The sequence below is a fragment of the Prinia subflava genome, chromosome 9 (genome assembly GCF_021018805.1).
Source record: "Prinia subflava isolate CZ2003 ecotype Zambia chromosome 9, Cam_Psub_1.2, whole genome shotgun sequence".
Taxonomy (NCBI): domain Eukaryota; kingdom Metazoa; phylum Chordata; class Aves; order Passeriformes; family Cisticolidae; genus Prinia; species Prinia subflava.
In genome coordinates this window covers 7,823,421-7,837,656 of record NC_086255.1, presented here as the reverse complement: position 1 = coordinate 7,837,656, position 14,236 = coordinate 7,823,421, and the positions used below count along the sequence as shown (strand labels likewise).

General features: G+C 42.6%; 1 protein-coding gene across 12 annotated transcripts in view; it reads right to left on the bottom strand.

Annotated features, from left to right (window-relative positions):
* Positions 1–2,102: 2,102 nt before the first annotated feature.
* Positions 2,103–14,236, bottom strand: part of ABLIM1 (actin binding LIM protein 1) — a 187,534-nt gene continuing 175,400 nt past the window's right edge. For 10 of the 12 annotated variants that reach the window (XM_063405280.1, XM_063405278.1, XM_063405272.1 and 7 more), the window contains one exon: positions 12,166–13,544. In XM_063405280.1, coding sequence (XP_063261350.1) covers positions 13,507–13,544 — 38 coding nt within the window. In that variant the 3' untranslated portion in view covers positions 12,166–13,506. Of the gene's footprint in view, positions 8,153–9,362; positions 9,444–12,164; positions 13,545–14,236 lie in introns of those variants that run through there. The other 2 variants (XM_063405282.1, XM_063405283.1) reach the window with 1 other exon arrangement.

The following is a 14,236-nucleotide window of genomic DNA, read 5'->3' as shown; positions in this document are numbered from 1 at the left end:
GGCTCCTGGAACAACTTCTCTCTCCTGCCCTCTGACTGAGCCATAGAAAACACTAAATATCTCTCCCAAGAGTCCTTTTTTACAATAGAAAAATGTCAGGCAAAACTAAAGTTTCGTTTCCCAGCCTTGGACTCTGCAGCAGACAGGCACAAAAGCTAAAGGAAAAAAAAATAAAACTAGCAAAGGGAAAAAACACCACTCCTATTAATTCAGAGTTTGGAGAGATTTTTGGTGGAGAATAAGCTTCTTTTGGTGGGGAGCAAGACACACTTGGGAACTGGGTCTCTCTTCTTGAAGGAGGAAGTGGTCTTGGGCTATACTTGACAGCAAATTAGCATTGACATTTGACTTGTTTTGATCTGACTTATTTACAATGGTATTATCTGTGTATTTTTTACATGCTGTGAAGATTCCCATTGCCAGATGCCTCGGGATGGCTGTAGGATGCAGAGCATTCCACAGTCATTACTCAGGGGTCATAAACTTCACATTACTTGTGGGGAGGAGGGGAGCAGGGGGAAATGGGCTAACAATTAAAAAAAAGAAAAAGCAGTCTTAGACTTTGATTTCGGTGGGCTTGGGTATTTAACTGGAGAGAAATTAAAAATGTGCTCAGGCGGGCTTGCACCGTCACACCGTGGGGCTGATGCCTGGAACGGATCCTTGTGAATTTGCTCTACACAGAGAAGTCAGGGATGATTTTCCCAAAGCTCTGGTCTGGGGGAGGCTGTAATGGAGCAACTGCTCCATAAGACTGCCAGGTCGATGATCCCCAGCAGGGGATTGCTGCTTGGGATCTCCAGAGCCTGGGCTGGCAGGACATGTCCCAGGGCTGGCACTGCTCTGTAGCTGTGTTGCAGGGGGAGCTGACTGCCAGCTGGACTTTCAAGAGACAGAGTGACTCAAAAGGGAGACTTTGTGTTTTGAGGTTTTTCTGTGTTTGGGAGACTTTCAAGAGAAGTTCCAAGGCCAAATCATAGACTTAACACTTGTGGTTTTTTAAGCAGGTACTTCAGTCCTTTAGGAAGTAAGGAAGGTCTGTGCATGAAGATGCCCAGGGAGGTGAACAGGAGATGCCCAGAGATGCAGTCCAAAGAAAGGACACCTCTAATTGCTACCAGGTTGTTTTGCTGGATTTGTTCAGAGAGAAGTTTCACTTGTGCAAGTCACAGCACACACATAGAGCACAGCAAAAACCCAGGCATGGCCTGAGAAGTGAACAGGGCAGATACAAACCTTGCTAAAGGGTAACTTCACAGTGGTGTGGAATTCCCCAGCTGTTGCTCTCCAAGCAGGAACCTGAGTCCCATCTCATCTGAGGCTCAGTCATTAAACACTCTCAACACAGCACATTGAAGTAAAACCTTGGGGAAGCTTTACCTTGGTCACGAGAGAGAACCTGTGTAGAATATCGAGGTAGGGCAAGGCAGGGTGAGTCTCAGAGGGTTGAGGAGAACCTGGTATCTGCAGGGCACAGATCCTGATGTTGCAGGGGCTTCTGGAAGCTCAAGGACTGTGCAGGGTTTGTGCAGCATTGCATCTTAGGAGTTGCTGTGTGCTGCCACGATGGTCTGCCACCCCAGGTGTTCAGCACCTTATGGGTGTCATAAACACCTAATTTCCTTGGCATCATCCCCCACCTTCCACACCCACTGCCAAGGCTAGGCAGGTTTAAACTCCAGATCATAGAGCCAACACCTAACTTAAAATATAAAACATTTTAAAGATGGAGATTAACATTTTGGCTGAATTTGCAAAGATCAAGAAAGGAAACCCTTTAGCCTTTGAAGCTGACACAACAGCACGCTGTATTCAACCCTGCTGGTATCTCAGGTCATTTTAAACCATAATTGATAACAAAACTAACACTTCTATGTGGTTTGAATAGGTATGAATACCTATTTCTAGTGGCTTAGCTGTAAGAAGCCTTGTGGCAATTTTCAAACCTGTAACTGTCAGCTGTCTTGCTCTGATCACTCACATCTCACCTCTCTGAGAGCTCTCTTCTTGAGAGCACATCCTATTTGGTAAGAGAACTTTGTTGTAACTCTGCAAAATGAAAAAGAAAAAACAAAATAAATGAGGCAACATGAATCCAGAAATTAAGAATAAAGCTCCAAACTTTATTCATTGACTTGAGTACAACAGTGATGCAGATTACAGTGGCACAGGAGTGCAATATGTGCTGTTTGCAGTATGACAGTGGGAACACTAATTGTACAGAACAGCAACCCAGCTCAACTTCTCATTATGCATACAAGCAGACTTACTGTACAGACAAGACATTGATTCACTTTTACAGAGACTCAGAAAAGGAGACAGATGAATGGAAAACACAGGGACACCTCCCCAAAACGCTGGTTTGTAACATGTGAAGGGAGGAGAAAAGAAAAACAAAATAATAAAAAAATCCTATTGCCAAAATCTACTGATTTAAAGGAAAGCATACCTTTAAAAAATTAGTTTCAGTTTCCAAAGCTTAAAAAAAGCCCCCAGCTGTAAGGCCCCCTTACAGGAAGAGTTGTCCACAACGACCAAGCCCCACTGCTTGGACAGGGCTGCCCTGGGAGTGACACACCGAGCTCCTCGCTGTGGGCACACACAGCAGCCTGAGGCTCCCTGGCCCCAGGGGTGCAGTGCCAGCCAGAGGCTCCACATCTGGGGGGAAGTGCATTCTGAAGGTGTTCAGGGACAAAAGCCCAGGCAAGTGTCCAGTGGGACCTGTCAAAGCATCCTAAGGGAGCTAGAGGCTCAGCCTGGTAAGGCACCGCTGGGATTCCCATAGCTGCTGAAATCTGCATTTCCTAATGCCCAGGGGCAAGGTCCTATGGGCCTGCAAGTCCTGGGAGCAACACTTGTACTAACTGTGGTGATGCTGACAGAACAGGGCACTGTTTGCCTTCAGTCATCTCTTTTTTACCTCAAAAGAAGGACCACAGTGCACATGGAAGCATTACCTCTTCACAAAGATGAGCATTTTTGAGCAACTCATTAGCAGAAATCTATTTCCCTGTTAGAAGCCCTTTGGGCAACAAATAATTTATTTTGCATACAGGCAAACAACATTAATGGCCAATTACATTCCCACTTCCTGCACTGATGCTTACATTAAAATTAGTAACACTTCTGCCAAATGTGGGCACCACATAGCTCCTGCCAGCAGCGCTGTCTGACTGAAAACTCGGGATCTTTGCATTGTGATGGATTTTTTGTTCTTGTTGTTTCTTATTTTATTAAGCACAAAAAAGGTGGGTGGGAGAAATCACAAGACAGAACTCACCAGCCAGAGCAATGCTGCAGCCCACAGTGATAGGAGTGTTTCTACACTAAGGGAAAAAAGGTGCATTGTGCTACTGTCACAGTGCTCAGGAGCTCTCTCCAGCTCTTCATTTTGCAGCAATGGGGTAAAAATGTACCACATATTGTCAAGACCAGCCCTTGCTAAGCATCTACCCTGAAGGCTATGCTGGACTCTAGTGGGTGTGTTGACAGGGCCACAGAGTGTGACAGGGCACAAACCAGACTGTGACCTGGGGAGAACTGAATGGTGAAGGGGGCAGTGGAGAGAAGGCCTAAGCATCCCTCTGGCAGGCAAAGAGGAGTGGCATTTTGGGCAGATTAGTTTAATTCTTGTTTCCTGCAAGTGTTTTATTGCATTGTCATTATCACTGACTGGTGCTCCTCAGTGCTGTAGGTAACACTCAGGATGTGGACATCCTCCTTCACAAACACATTCCAGAGGAAAGCAATGAATCATGGAGTGAGAGAAAGGGTGGTTTTCGTTTGTCTGCCCTACGAGGGTATGGCCCAAAGATGCCAACATCTCCTCCTAAGTCAGGAGGAGCCAAGATAAATCATTCCCAGAAGAGTTTAGAGTATGTTCATATTTTTATCATTCTGGGGTATAATTTTCCTGTTGCTTGTTCTAACAGCTTCATACCATTAATTTCAGTGTGGGTGCTCACATGTTGTGAACTCCAAACTTGACTTCCCACAGCTTGAAACAGGTACTACAGGCTCAGGCCAGTGTTTTCATCTAATCCTGCCAAACATCACCCTGGCAAGCCCTAGAGATATCAAGCTTATGTCAGCCCTCCTCCTTCCCAACCTTAACCCTTCTCTGTCCATCGATGTTACCCTGCCAGGAGACACAGGGATTGTGGAAAGGAACTCACTTGGAAACACGTCGAACTTCAGTGTGGCAAACTTTAACAAAAGAGGCTGCTGATGAACTCCCTTGAACAGCAGGACATCTGAACTGCATGGCTGAGAAAGGATTTCCCTGCTGCAACAGGAAAAGGGCAGCAAGCCCTCCAGAGCCTGGCCCACTTGGGACTGTAGGACTTTGTAAGGAGAGATGACACCTGTCCTGACAGAAGTAAAAACACTGCTGGAGCCACAGAGATGTCCTGTCCCACATAAAGCTATTGAGTCTCCCAGCCTAACCTTTCACAGCACACAGTACATCCACAACACACCACAATCCACATCTAATGAGCTCCAAAAGGGGAGGGGGTGTGCTACATGTGCACCTGTGCTCAAGGATCTGCATCTGTACCTAATCCCGTGTGTACACGTGGGCTTATTCTGCAATGCTTTGACTGAGCCTCACTCTTACATCACTCCTAAAGCAGAAAAGGAGAAAAATGAAGACAAAAGCAATCAGTTTTTAGTCCTCTTGGTAATGACATTCTGTTGACAGCATTGATGGGATGGGACTTTATCAGAAGCTCAAACGCTTTGCAGGAGATAGAAGAACACAAGAATGTACTTAAGGCATATTCGTAAAACCACAGAATGATTTGGGTTGGAAGGGTTTAAAGATCATCCAGTCCAACTCCTAACATGTCCCAAGGGAATATCAAAGAGGGGAATTACTAAGAACTGCTACTCAATGGATACCAGGAGAATGATTAATTGCTTACAAAGAAAATTCTCCCTGGGGCTACATTTTGTTTTTATTAGGTGGGAAGACCAGATAAAGGAACAGAAAATATTGTAGTGACAATCACTAAGAGCCCACTGCAGAAATCCTCCCTTCCCCATGGCTGGCTGCAGCATGGGTTTTGTGGACAGATGATCTCTTGGGTGTGTCTACATGTAGGTGGTGGAGAATTAACTGCAGGCATGAAACTGAAGCTCAGAAAACCCTTCACGTTCTCAGTCAGGAATAAAGCAGTGGTAAGTCTAGTGTGCAGGGCTGTGAACTGCCTGGCTGCTCCCCACTAGTGAGATGGGAGCCAGCAGTGGCCCAAAAATCCAGTCAGAGATGAGTTGTTTCTGCAACATCTAAGCTAGCTTCTCTTCATTCCTTCATTCCTTCCCAAGCTTAAGATGCAGTTTTAAATTCTCAGTTGATGAGGCAGATCCAAATTACCATGCCATTCTTCACAGGCTAGCAGGCTGAGTCTTTTTTTTTTTCTTTCTTTCTTTTTTTTTTTTTTTTTTTTTTGCATAGGAGGGAGAGGTAAGAAAACAACCTGGCTTAGTAATTTCTGAAATGACTGGGTAGTGTGTTCATATGTACTGTGAGAAGTTCAGTAGTAACCTAGAGATGGGGACAGAAAAATGCAGACTGGCAGCTTTTTAGGTCTAAAAGTGGTCAAGGTGACTTGAACTAAAGATCTGTAATGCCTCAATAGTTTGAGTGTCTGTAGGATGTGGGATGACAAAATGTGGAGAATTTTAATAACTTAAATGCATTAAAACTCAAATGTTTGTCTCAAAGCTAAGCCACACCTTGCAGGTGACCAAACACTGAATTTCTGAGACCCCAGCATTGACAAAGTCTGTGAGTGTAAAACACTGCTGTTCTTTCACTGTATGGGTTTGGTTTCAGCAGTCACTCAAAAATGCATTTCAACCTGCCCGAGCCCCTGACACTCCCATTTACTTCTCAGAGCTCCTCTAAAACCTTTCAGATGCGTGTTCTGAAAAAGGAAGTGAAACGTGCAACCCTGATCCCTGCTGCAGCCTCGGTGCCACCCAGAGAGCTCACTCACAAGTGTGTGTGCCTCAGTGTCCCCAGGGATTCTGTTCAGTGGGGACGATGCCAGATCCTTGGTGGCACATTCCCTTAGCTCGAGGCACATGGAGCAGGCCCTGAGCCCTGGTCTCTGTCTCTCTCTTACTGAATCTTTATCTCAGATTTTATCAAAGGAACCACAGTGATCTGTCACAACAGGACTTCCTAAACCAGCAAAGAAGAGGCAGGGTTTGGGCTGTCCTGCACAGTTCATGGTGAAATGTCATTTGGTGATACAGAGAACTCAACACAGTGATACTGAATCTCAGAACTACACGGGACTGCTTCCTCTTCCTGACTTCCAGATTTGAACACCAATGTCTCACGTAACAGAAAATACAAAGGTTCTGACGTCTCCAGTGCCTGAAGTTTCTGCATTAAAAAGGAAATCTTGATATTCTTTGACAGACGCAGAACCTAAATGACCCTCTCCAATCAGGAGACAGGCTCATTAGTGCAGTTATGCATTGGCAGTTAAGCACCAAGGAAGAGAAAAAGCTGACCTGGCAGCCACAATGCATCCATTCAATTACTTTGGTGCTCATGTCCTCCTCTGTATAGGACTTGCCCAGAAGCAGTTAAGGTATATACAGGCAGTTTTTCAAGCTGCAGCATATTGGAAGAAGACTGAAAGCAATAAGGAGTTCAATGCAGCTCAGAAACTGTCTTGCATGATTACTCTGTCTTCAAAAACCAAGTCAGGCACAAAGGGAAAAAAAATAACCAAGGCTGGAGCTTTGATGCTTCAAGAGAGGAAAAAAAAAAAGTCTGTGCCCTCTTTTCCAAGCACAAGTGAAAACCTACATTAACTAAAATGAGTGCTTGGCCCCATGCACTGTGCCGTATTGACAACAGCTACTGCAGTTTAATCAAAAAGCCTCTATTGGCAGAGCTTGGCACCTTGATGGTACCTTTTAATTCATAAACATTCCTCCCTAAGAGGGATGAATTTGCATGTTAGCTTGCAGAGAACCATCCTCCCTGCCATTGTAAAATCCTACAGCTCCTCTGCAGCCTGATGAGCTGTACTAGTAATGACTAGCAGGGAATTCATCCTGAAATCTCTGGGTGCAAACCAGGGCACTCTTAAAACAGCATTTCTCACTCTGTCACTCCCACCCCCATCCACCCACCTCCTGGAGTAAATTACAAGAAAACTGACTCTTCTCCATCATTCCCATTACTTAAGTGATCTTAAATTATTCAAAGGACTGGTTAAGCCCCAGCCTTATCAATTCAAGCAGAAAGTGTGGAAGAGAGGAGACCGACAACACACACACAGCAATTCACTTCTTATATCCTAGCAAATATTTACAAGGAATCCATTTTCCAGAACTCCAAGTGGTGTGCCCTGCAAGTGAGCAGAGTGCCCACCACCATGGGTTGTGTCACACAAAGAAGACACTGTGTCAAAAGAGTGCCAAGTAAGAAACAGTTGGGTGAAAGACTTAAAGTGAACATGTGGATAAGTTACAAGGGGCTTCTCCTTCACTACAGACCTACCTATGTCCCTCTCCATATATACACACATATATACACACATACACACAGAGATAGATGGAGAGATATAAATACATGTGCGCACACAGGCAAACACGCATACACATATATATATATTTATATATGTATATATTCTCTTCCAGTTCTTGGAGTGGTTACAACTACTTTAGTCTACAAGGCATCCTAAGGGCACTTCCTGGCTCTAGCAATAAAGTCCATCATACTGTGGAGAGAAGTAAAGGGAATATCATTGAGGGAGAAGAACAGAACAGTTTTCTATCTTGTATAATAGCAGGTAACAGGTTGACACCTCTGAAAACTATCATTGCTGTTTCTGAGCCCAGGTATTTTCTCCCTGCATTCCAGGAGGGCAAATATTCATCTTGTTCATCTGCAGAGGTGCCACTATGTCGATTTTCCCTTTTTGGTGGGTAAGTAGTTGCTTCCAAACAGTTTGGACTGTGTGATACAATATTCTATGCATCATTTGCGGTTGGTTTGTTTAAAGTGAGCTTAAAAGAGTTTTGCTTTTTTCTTCATGTCGTTGCGTCTCCAGAGAGGTAACTTGTCAAACTCCTGTATCGTCATGCCAAATATTTCTTGAAAAACTTCAGGTGCTAAGTGACGCTTTAAAAAATAAAAAAAGGAGGGGGGAAAAAAAAAGGAGAAGAGGCAATGGTCAGTCAAAGCCAAAAAGACACAACTGGAGGCTGGAGTGCCTTAGGGATTTCCTGTCGCTGTGTAAGAGGCATTGCTGGAAAAAATACTGCTTTGGCAATACACAAATCCAAGTCCTCATGGACTTGGGTGCCCAAGGAACTGTTTCACTTGTTGAATAAGGAAGAGACAGAGAAATGATTGGGCTGAATCCATCCAACAAGCAGTGAGAGACCAGAGAACAGGACCAGCTCCTGCACGGCCCTGTCCCAGGCTTCAGCAAGTCACCTCTGCTTATGGAAATCTGAACAGGCACTGGGTTTTTAGGAGTGCTCTGCAGAGGGGCTGCAGCTTGACATGCTCAGAGTTCTGGGAAGGAAGATGTCAGGCTAACTGTTCAGCACACTTCTCTGCTGCTAAGAAAACACTTTTTGGTGCTGTCCTGTGCACAAGTCACTTCTTGTTCAGCCACTTTACAATGCACTGGATGGGGAAAATGTCTCCCTGTGGCACTAATCTAACACAGCACTGAATTCTGATTAGTGACCACATAGCTAATAATAAAAATGGGCATAAACTCAAATTGTTACCCATATTATCCACATTTTTGTGGCTCCTTCCATTCATCTCCACAGAAGATTAACTGATTACAAACATTCCACTGGGCTGCTTAAGTCTTCCTAATCCACAAAGTTGTAAACTATATTTGTTTGTTGGCAGAGATTTAGATCTTTGTATTTTTGGATATCAGCCAGTCTTCTAACTAAGACACAGGACTCATGATGAGTTAAAGAAGGCTGGACTTTTGATCCTCAAGGATGGCTGACACTGACTCTTAGCTAAGAGATGGTCCAAGATCAAACAAAGTATTGCTCCATTCTAATATGGATCTTATGAAACTTGTGCAATTTTGGGCTTTTAGCAAATCTACAAGTATTTAATGAAAGGCCTGAAAACCTGAAGGGATTGTGAGAAGCTCAGTTTATGAGCAGGGACACAGAGATGTGGGAGATTGCTTGAGGAGATGCAGTTGCTTCCTCCCAATGTCTGATTCCTCTTTCCCTGATTAGTGCTAAGAAATCTTCCCACATTTCTCAGCACCCACATTTCAGTGTGTCAGCTTTCACAAACAACAAACAACTTTAGCAGGAAAGAGCATTTAGGAACTTGCTTCTCTTACCTCCAGCCTGGTTCTGTCTACATCTTTTAGTATTTTATTTCGCCCTCTGTTGGTCACCATGAGTATTTCATATGGAAAAATCTGTTAACAACGTATAAAAAGGGGGAAAAAAGATATTTATATTTATAGTCTAAAGCAGGCAGAACAAAATGTGTCTCATTTTCATAAACACACAAATATTTGTTTTCTTTTTCAAAGTTAATATCAGCTGGTGGGGTTTCTTTTTCCTCATCCTTTTTTTCCTAAAGTTGTATAGAAAACAAGTTGATCTGGAGAGAGCAAGCACTTGTTTGGCAGTGAACTACCTCATAATGTAAAGCCACAATTTTTATGGTGTATATACCACATCAGCTGGCTTTGGTCAGGCAGAGTCCTTTCTAGGCAATATATTCCCATCAATGTATAAATTTATTAAGGTAATTGCATTTGTCACTCATTGGCCTAACTAATGGTTGCCAGAGTGTGGCAGAACCCTAAGGACAGACAGTGAGTGGGCTTTAAAACCATGAAAGTACATTAAAAAAGCAGCATCTCTGAATAAGAAAGATATTAATTAGAGGGGGCCACTGCATTCAGTAGAATTTATCACATGGTTTTCCTTGCCTTTTTGGATAGTTAAGCTATTCAAACAACTGATAGAAACAGTGCTGCTTGGAAAGGATTTAAGAAAATATTAAAATCAGTTTCTGGAATCATCCCTGGCAAACAAAACTCTGTTCTAATTTTTTTTTCCCTTTGATAGACACTTCCATGCCTGGACTGACTTAGGGGAGCTCATGTTCTGTCTGCCAGAGCTTCTCTAGAGCCCTTCCCATTGCCTGTCTCTGCGGAGTAGGAAAGCAGCATCCCCAGACCCCTCATCCAGCCCCTTCTCCAGTCAATGAAGTTCCTCTGGAAACTTCAGTGGCTCAGCCTTTACTGCCATTTATGGGTCTTGTGTTGTCCCAGTTGCCCACTGGGAACATGAGTGAGACCACCAAAACTCTCCTGGAGAGAGCTGACCTATTATCAAATGCTGTTAATTACATTATTTCAACATCAGAAGAAGTTTGACTTAATCAACTTTTGCACAGTACTCAGCAATTAAGTTCATTTCATTGTTAACAATTATCCCAATGTACTTTTCAAAAACATAATGAACAACATTCAGGCATCAATGAACACACCACTGATTTTATTGTAAGTAATAAGAATTTAAATAACGTGTACTTACATACCAATTTTAAGATATGATTCTTATAAGATTCTGACATTGTCACAATTGTACAGTAGGTCTATATTTGGAATTACATTTTTTTATGTTTGATAATGGAAATGGCTACCATAAACAGCATTATAGGAAACTAAAATGTAACTTTTCATATTTAAACAGGCAGAGTTTAAGTCAAGGTCTATGGTCATACGTACATTTTATATTTAAATATTCACACAAGGCATGTCTTAATCAGGCTGGCAAGATGCACAAATTCTGTCCTTTCTGGAGAACCATTTGGTAATATCTGCTCATTCTTAGGATTATTAATTTTTCATTTTCATATGTTTCATGCTGACTCTAAATTGTCTAATTTTATTTTAGCAGGTGTAAGTTGTAAGTGTTGGACAATTGACATGAATAAAAACAGTGCCAATTCACACATCCTGAGGGTCTGGCATCACCTTTATAAATAGCAACAGAAAGTGATCTATTATCTCAGGAAATTTCCCATAAATTTTATAATTAAAATAACCATTAATAAATAATCATTAAATTTTGTCATTAATAACACTGACAGAATTTGTCACCCCAAATAGCATCCCAAATCACTGGATACATCAACAGCAGTGGTGACTGTAAGAATTTCTATTGCACTGAAAGAGAAATCATTTGGAATAAAAAGTAGCATCTCAGGAGTCCTCACGGTTGTGTTTGTATAATATATAAAACCACTTGTAACTGCACAGTGCACTGGGGTCTCAGCTTATAAAGCCAGGGTTATTGCCTTGTACAGTTTGCCTGGAGGTGAATTGGAAGCACAAGAAATAATCTGGTTTGCAAAGTGAGCTCCTCACTTAATTGCAGAGATTCTGATCCTTGTAACTTTGGCAAAATCATGATTTCATGGAAGGTTCATCAGCAATAAAGTTGTAAGATTTAAAACACAGCCCTGGTTGAATTCCCTCTATACGTTACATTTATTTTTGACTGAGGCATCTCTAGACATAGCTGTAAAAGCATTTTAATTTGTAACTTAGATTATAATCAGCAGACATTGTGTCTTTTTCCAGTAAATATCTAGAAGAGTTTCTTGTACAGGGAATTCAACACTATGGACAGGTCTCAGGTTAACAGTGCTGAGAGTTAAGGAACAGATCCGGACAGACATGTAGGTATCTGACTTCCAGTCAAAGATTTGCCATAATCTTTGGAATTAAGACAGCCTCAACAATTAGTTGAGAGACGCAATATTCTGCAGCACATTTTGAATTGGACAGATCTGAGACCTTCCCAGGACTTTGGCCTGGTGCTTTGGCTGGTGACAGCCTGACAGAGAACCAGCAATGGAGCACCTTCCATACCCATCCCTTTGTCCCTAGAAAAGCTTCCTTAACCCAGGAATTCCACCTGGGCTGCCCTCAGCCTGCCCGAGCACTGACACCTGCAGAACAAAGTGCAGAACAAAGGGAGAGGTTTGGCACATAGGGAGCAGGGACTGAGGTGACGTAAAGGAAAACAAGGGAACTAAGACATTTCCCATATTTTATCTGCATTTCACAGTAAAACCTTCAGTGTCTTGAAGGAAAGTGAATAACATCTGCACTTGCCTTTGGCTCCAACATGTTAGGCATAGATACTCCTCTGTCCATTCTCATTCCAGGGACATGACCATCCGGGAGGGACTGCATCGGATACAGGTACACATCAGACACAAAGGTTACACACACAGAGGGTAAAGGCACTCAAATAGTGGTGAAGACAAAGGTGAATTTGCCCTGAGACCTCCTTCAAGTCTTAATTCTTGGTCTTATTATTTCAATCATTGCCATGGCTACTGTTCCCTTCTCCTCTGAGGCAGGCAGAGGGATCCCTCAGTCCTCTCAGCCACCACAGCTCCTGTCCCTGCTCAGGCTGGTGACAGCCCCTCTGAGCTGACCAGCACCACTTTCCAGGGGCACCTGGGCACCCCAAGAGAGTGGGGGACCCTCTCCCAGCTCAGTGACTAGGTGAAGTTCTCCTCTAGTTCCTCCCTAGCATTAATTCAGATCCCACCCAATAGCACAGAAAGCACTCTTACAGTTCTGGGCTTTCCTTCTTGTAATTTACTGTCTCAGCTGAGGGATTTCTTTTGTTTTTGTTTTTGGTTTTTTGTTTTGTTTTGTTGGGTTTTTTTGTCTCTACAATGGGAAATCTGTACTATGAACACAAACAGGGATAGGGTGAAAAGGTGCTGTTTTGACACAGGTATTAAACCTAAGGAAAAAACATTTGGAGCACAATACATGGACAGCTCTGCTCCCCTCTCATAATCTTATTCTCTTTCCAATCATCATGATTTTGATATGCCATTAACAAAATTCTCCCAGTAATTAAACAATTTCTTAAATTGCCATTCCATATTGTGATTGTGCTGAGGAGCCAGGCAGACTCAAACCATTCTGAGAAAAACCCTGCAGGCAGTTATTGAAGTAAAAAGGTTTCTATTTGCAAACACCCTTCTTTCTGGCTCATCTGCGATGGCAGCACTGCAGAAAACTACTGATCAGCCATCTTGTCTGGAGAGCGAATTCCAGGGTAAAAATGAGGAGTTCAAAGCTCCTGGAGTGAGAGAAAATTTCCTCTGGAGGAGACTTTCTATGTGTCTCTAGGATCAGTACTAGAGAGGCTGGAAATAAATCCACCCTCACGTGTCCAGAGAAGACTATTACAGATAACTCATACAGGAACAGACAGTGGATTTTACAGAGCAAGTCACAGAACGGGTGTGAGCTGTCTCAGCTCCGGGGAGGTAACAAGGATGAAACTGTGGCTGTGCCTGTTTTTTGTTGATAAGGATCTACATTGGTGATTATGCTTAAACATGCAGGAAAATCAAAGCTATTGTCTTAAGAAACCCTTCCCTGTAGCAGAAATTCAGAGTTGAACAAGTAGCTGCTTTAGGTTCTGCTGTCAGTTGATTGATGAAAACCCGTACTCTACCTGGAAATCTGAAAGGCAAAAGAGAAATCTCATCAGCTTTAGCATGTGGAAGGACAGGAATCAATCACAATCTACCAGAGAATCCTTCTCTGTTTTGTGGTCGACCTGATTTTTCCAAAATCCCATCTGATTCTCTAAGGCCAGAAGCATTTCTAATTTTGGACTTAGTCTGTAGGGTCAAACACTCCAAATACTGTAGTTCTTTTCATTAACTGTCCAAGTTTTGTAACCTTCATTAATAATATTGTCAGTTTTTATTTGGCATGGACTGGTACCACATCCAGCTCAAAGTCCTAATGAAGATCATGAGCAGCACTGGGGATGGGAGGGCATTATCTCCTTTTCTTCACTGCAGCACGTTCTTTCAGACTGCACAGTGGATGGTAATTTTCAGAGAAAGAAAACACAAAACTCACAGAACTCAGTTCATATTCCTGATAATGCACACATTACTTGCTTGCCATTTGATCCAATGCTAAAGTATGAACAAGGATCAGTTCCATGTAACAGATTAAGCAAAATAAAACCAACATTTTTAACAGGTATTTGAAGTGCTTTGAGTTAATTGAGTTTGCCAGAGAAAATTAGAAAGTACTGAGCAAATACAAAGTAATCACATCCACAGCCTTAATATAAAACAGCAGAAATGATCAAACATCATAACATTTTTACATTTATTACTAAAAGACTGTAAAAGGCT